Source organism: Carassius gibelio, chromosome A2 (assembly GCF_023724105.1).
Source record: "Carassius gibelio isolate Cgi1373 ecotype wild population from Czech Republic chromosome A2, carGib1.2-hapl.c, whole genome shotgun sequence".
NCBI lineage: Eukaryota > Metazoa > Chordata > Actinopteri > Cypriniformes > Cyprinidae > Carassius > Carassius gibelio.
The window spans coordinates 24,560,926-24,565,409 of record NC_068372.1 but is presented as its reverse complement, the minus strand read 5'-3'; the positions used below and the strand labels follow the sequence as shown (position 1 = coordinate 24,565,409).

Sequence of the window (4,484 nt, the reverse complement as noted above, 5' to 3'; positions counted from 1 at the left end):
AAATATCCCCTCTGATATTCAGATAAGTGGTCAACAAATATTAGGTTTCAATTAACTACAATCTTAAACTGCACTGCAACGTTTTACTGCCACAGAAAGTTGGAATTTTCTATAGGCCTATTATAACAGTAATTATAAATGAGTGGATTTGGGAAGCATCACTGCTGCAGAGTAAATCACAGATTAGTACAAAGAAACAAGCATATAAATAAAGGTCGTTTCTCCTCCATACCGCAGGGCGGCGCAGTGTCCGTCAGTTCACTTGTGTCCCGGTTCAAAGTTTAAGGTTGTTGTTTCACCATACTCGTGTCGTCAGAGATAGGAGGCTGTAAACATCTACTGGGGACGATCAAATAAACCAAGTAAGATCACATTTTCTGGTCTTTGAAAGTGAATTATATTGAAGTAATCCTATAGGGATTTACCACGTTATTCTTGTTGTGAGTATGCACAAATATTACGTGATTTAATGGGTTGGTAACACTGTTATGATGCTATAAAGTAACGTTACGTATGAAACCACAAAATGCTATAAAACTTGAGTATCTGTCTTATCTAATGTAGCAGAGACCGGAGATAGTTGTCGTTCATCAGTATTACATAATAAAATACAATAAATACAGGTTTGATTCAAACGGTCCAATTGTACACTTTAATTATCTGGTTTGGTGTAGTTGTGGCAAACTTCAAGCTAAATAATGTGTTAAATTACAATAGTTTTGTAAAATATTATAAATTGTATGTTATTTTGTTGATTTAGATGCAAAAATACAGCTGTTATTCCACTGTTTATTTGATTACATAATTTTGGACAAAACAATATTTCGATATATTGTTTTGAGGTTTCTGTTCAAAATAACTTCAGAGAATTCAGCATAGACACTCACACATAGCAACATTTTAGCACATTTTTATAGCATTGCACAAACAAACCTTAATTTTTATTTTTTTTTAAACAGCAGCTTTTGATAATGTCTAAATATTTGTCCAAATGCAGAAATAAGTAATTACGTAAAAGTCTATTCTGTTCTCAGCACCTAGAAATTGCACAGCTTATTGTCTCTAGAACATAGTAAATATTATTATTTTTTATCACCAATCCAATCTGCCACCAGACGTTCAGTTTTAAATGCATTTGCTCTATTTTAACTTAAATACTGTTTTAATTAATAAAATAATATATTATATTATAGGTGGATATTTGGAAGTGGATATTGTTCAATAGCATGAAAAAAAAATGGATTAAACTAAAATATAATACATTAAATTCACTGAAATAATATGTAATGCTTATAATCTTAGGGCACGTTTGACTGCCAGGATCACAAGTGAGACCCAAATGTAAAAATACTGTGATAGAATTTGATTCATAATCATCGTATTTTTTTCTGCAGTCATGTCGTACACGTGCATCAGCTGCCGTGTGCAGTTCTCTGATGGGGAGGTCCAGCGGGCACATTATAAAACCGACTGGCACCGCTACAATCTGAAGAGAAAGGTTGCAGACATGCCTCCGGTAACCGCAGAAAACTTCCAGGAGCGAGTGCTGGTGCAGCGGGCGGCAGCCGAGCAGCAGAGTCAGAGCGCCGAACACAGCTACTGCGCCACCTGCAACAAAAAATTCTCCACTGACAATGCTCACAGCAATCACATCCAATCCAATAAACACCAGCAGGCTGAGAGGAAAGCCCTGGCTGCCGCCCAGGAGACTGTCCAGCGAATGAACGAGAAGAATCTGGAGAAAGGGGCGGAGCTAGATAAAGACGCACAGAACGAAGCGCTTCAGAAAGCACTCCGGGAGCAGCAGAGACACACCCCCTCTACAGCCACAGAGAAGCGGATCACAGTTCGACCAGACAAACCGCCTCGGCTGCAATGGTTCGAGCAGCAGGCCAAGAAGATCGCAGCGGAGGAGGGTGAAGAAGAAGAGGAGGAGGGTAAGAACGCCTTTGGCTTGTTCTATTATCTACTGTCGACCTGCTTTACAGATGAAATTCAATTAGTTCCATACTTGATGAATATGAATACATAAAAGCTGCAGTTATGTTTTAAAATTGTCATTAAGCTGCTTTGAAACAATCCGTATTGTACAAGGTTCCGTTTAAATAAATCTGACTGATTTGCTTTGAAACCGTTAAGTATCTTTGTTTTTCTTTGAAGAATGGGAGGATGTTGATGAGGATATGGATGGTGATGAAGAAGAAGAAGAAGAAGAGGAGGAGGAGGAGGAGATGGAGGAGGACTCCACATCTGGGGCAGCTCCGGTCCCCGGGACAATCCCAGTGAAGGACTGTCTGTTCTGCGGACATCATTCACACTCACTCACCCGAAACATGACACACATGTCCAAAACACACAGCTTCTTCATCCCTGATATTGAGTATCTGGTGGACCTGAGAGGACTTATTTCATACCTAGGTAAGCCAGAGAGAAAACGGACATTATTAACTTTTTGTTTGTTTGTTAGAATATGTTATCAGTGTGTTTCTCTGTAGGAGAGAAGGTTGGGGTTGGTAAGGTGTGCTTATGGTGTAATGAAAAAGGGAAGTCATTCTATTCTACTGAAGCGGTGCAGGCATACATGACCGACAAGAGTCACTGCAAACTTTTCACAGACGGAGACGCCGCACTGGAGTTCGCTGACTTCTACGACTTCAGGTACACAGACATTTGTTAAAGTCCTTTGAACTGGTGTTTTGTCGGATTGTCGTTTTCCATTACATGATTTTTAAGGAAATAAATGATGACTGTGAGATTGTTGTTTTTACTTTGCTATTTTAAATAGATTTGTCATGTCATTTAGGATAGTTTCAGGATAGTCCGAGACAGAGGCTCTGGGTTTAGATATAATCATCAGTAATGGAATATTTAAATGTGAGCGATAATCATTGTTCCTCTAAACACACAGGAGCAGTTATCCTGATGCTAAAGATGGAGATGATGTGGAGATGAAGGATGGTGAACTGCCTGATGATAAGGCTGTAGAGATTGATGATGAGACGCTGGAGCTCACGTTGCCCTCGGGTACTGACGGATAGCTGTATTTACAACGTTTCTGTATAATGGTTATGACATTTTATTGATATTTAGAAGAAATATTAAGCATGCCAAGAAATATTTGCATTTGAAGAAGAATATGAAGAACTGATTCCATCAGGATTTTACTCTTAAAAGTACATTTCTCATGACTTGATCCTTTAAATTGAAATAACAATGCATGTAAAACCAAACTTTGTTTTTGCTGTGTGCTGCAGGTGCTAAGATTGGCCATCGCTCCCTGATGAGGTACTATAAGCAGAGGTTTGGTGTTCAGAGGGCGTTGGTTCCAGCTCATAACCAGAAGGCTGTTGGTCGAGTCCTTAAACAGTACAAAGCACTTGGATGGGCAGGAGACTTTGGTAAGTTGGGTTTGCAAAGTCACTCCAAGTCCAAGTGGATGCTGAAGATGGGCATGAACAATAACGCCAACAAACAGACCCATTTCAGAGCTCAAGTCATGTTCTAAACCAATTAACCTTCAGCATCACCAGTACACATTTCAGCTTTTCAGAGTTCATAGCAGTATTCTGTGTTGATTCAGCTGAGATGTAAATTGGTGCTAACACATGAATGTTTAAGGCAACAACATCCATAGTGTATAAGGAAACATTGTGCTTTAGATATCCAAATTATGTGCTTTTCTAGCATTAAAATGAGATTGCTGTTCATAATTACCTTTATTTCCATTTCCGAGTTGAGTACCCCTTGTAAAAGACAAAACATTATGTAAACCAACTGTATAAATTATCAATAAAATAAGCAATGCTTGACTTAAAGTTTGGTATTCCTTTCAGAAAATAAAGATAAAATATTGTAAGTTAAAACTTACACAACGTTACGATAATAATTGAGTCTGGAACCAAATGCTTATCCTCTGAATTAATGTCCGCAATTGTACTCTGATAAACCGTGCTGTTTCACCTTGTAATCATGTTGCAGAAACTCAAAAATAACGTGGAAGTTAATCATAGCATTTTTACAGAACTGTGTTGAAGGAAAAATGTTAGAAGATGAAATATAATGTGAAATCAGCCGAAACTCCTGTCACCTCTTGACACAGTAGGTTTCCTACCGAATATGTATTGTCTCCAGAATTGGAATGAGCGTAACGAATGATAATTAACTAAAGGATCAAAGCAACAGAATGTTTATTAAAGCTTTTAACCCTTTAATGTAACATGCAGACAGAACCATGGGAAATTGCATTTTGTAATTTTTTGGGTCAATATTTTGTTGTTATGAGTCTCTACCAAACTGTTTGCGGCCCATCAATAATGTTATAATTCTGCAGTGACGTAAAAGACTGTCTGAAGATAATATATGATATAATTGTTATAATCTGATAGAGACATTATATTTAATAGATATGTGTTCTTATACATTATTATTATTACTATATTCTACATACAACATGTAAATGGATAGCCATCACCAGAATAAAATAT

At 37.6% G+C, this 4,484-nt stretch overlaps 1 protein-coding gene across 2 annotated transcripts; it reads left to right on the top strand.

Moving 5' to 3' along the window:
• The first annotated feature begins 235 nt into the window (after positions 1–235).
• LOC127934070 (cytoplasmic 60S subunit biogenesis factor ZNF622) lies at positions 236–3,815 on the top strand. 2 transcript variants are annotated; one of them, XM_052531255.1, is made up of 6 exons: positions 236–362; positions 1,395–1,937; positions 2,161–2,418; positions 2,496–2,658; positions 2,909–3,024; positions 3,255–3,815. In XM_052531255.1, the coding sequence occupies exons 2-6, from the start codon at positions 1,397–1,399 to the stop codon at positions 3,503–3,505; spliced, it is 1,329 nt and encodes a 442-aa protein (XP_052387215.1). In that variant the 5' UTR covers positions 236–362; positions 1,395–1,396; the 3' UTR covers positions 3,506–3,815. The 2 variants fall into 2 exon arrangements, with proteins under 2 accessions (XP_052387215.1, XP_052387217.1); XM_052531257.1 differs by having other exon boundaries at positions 358–440.
• Positions 3,816–4,484: the final 669 nt, after the last annotated feature.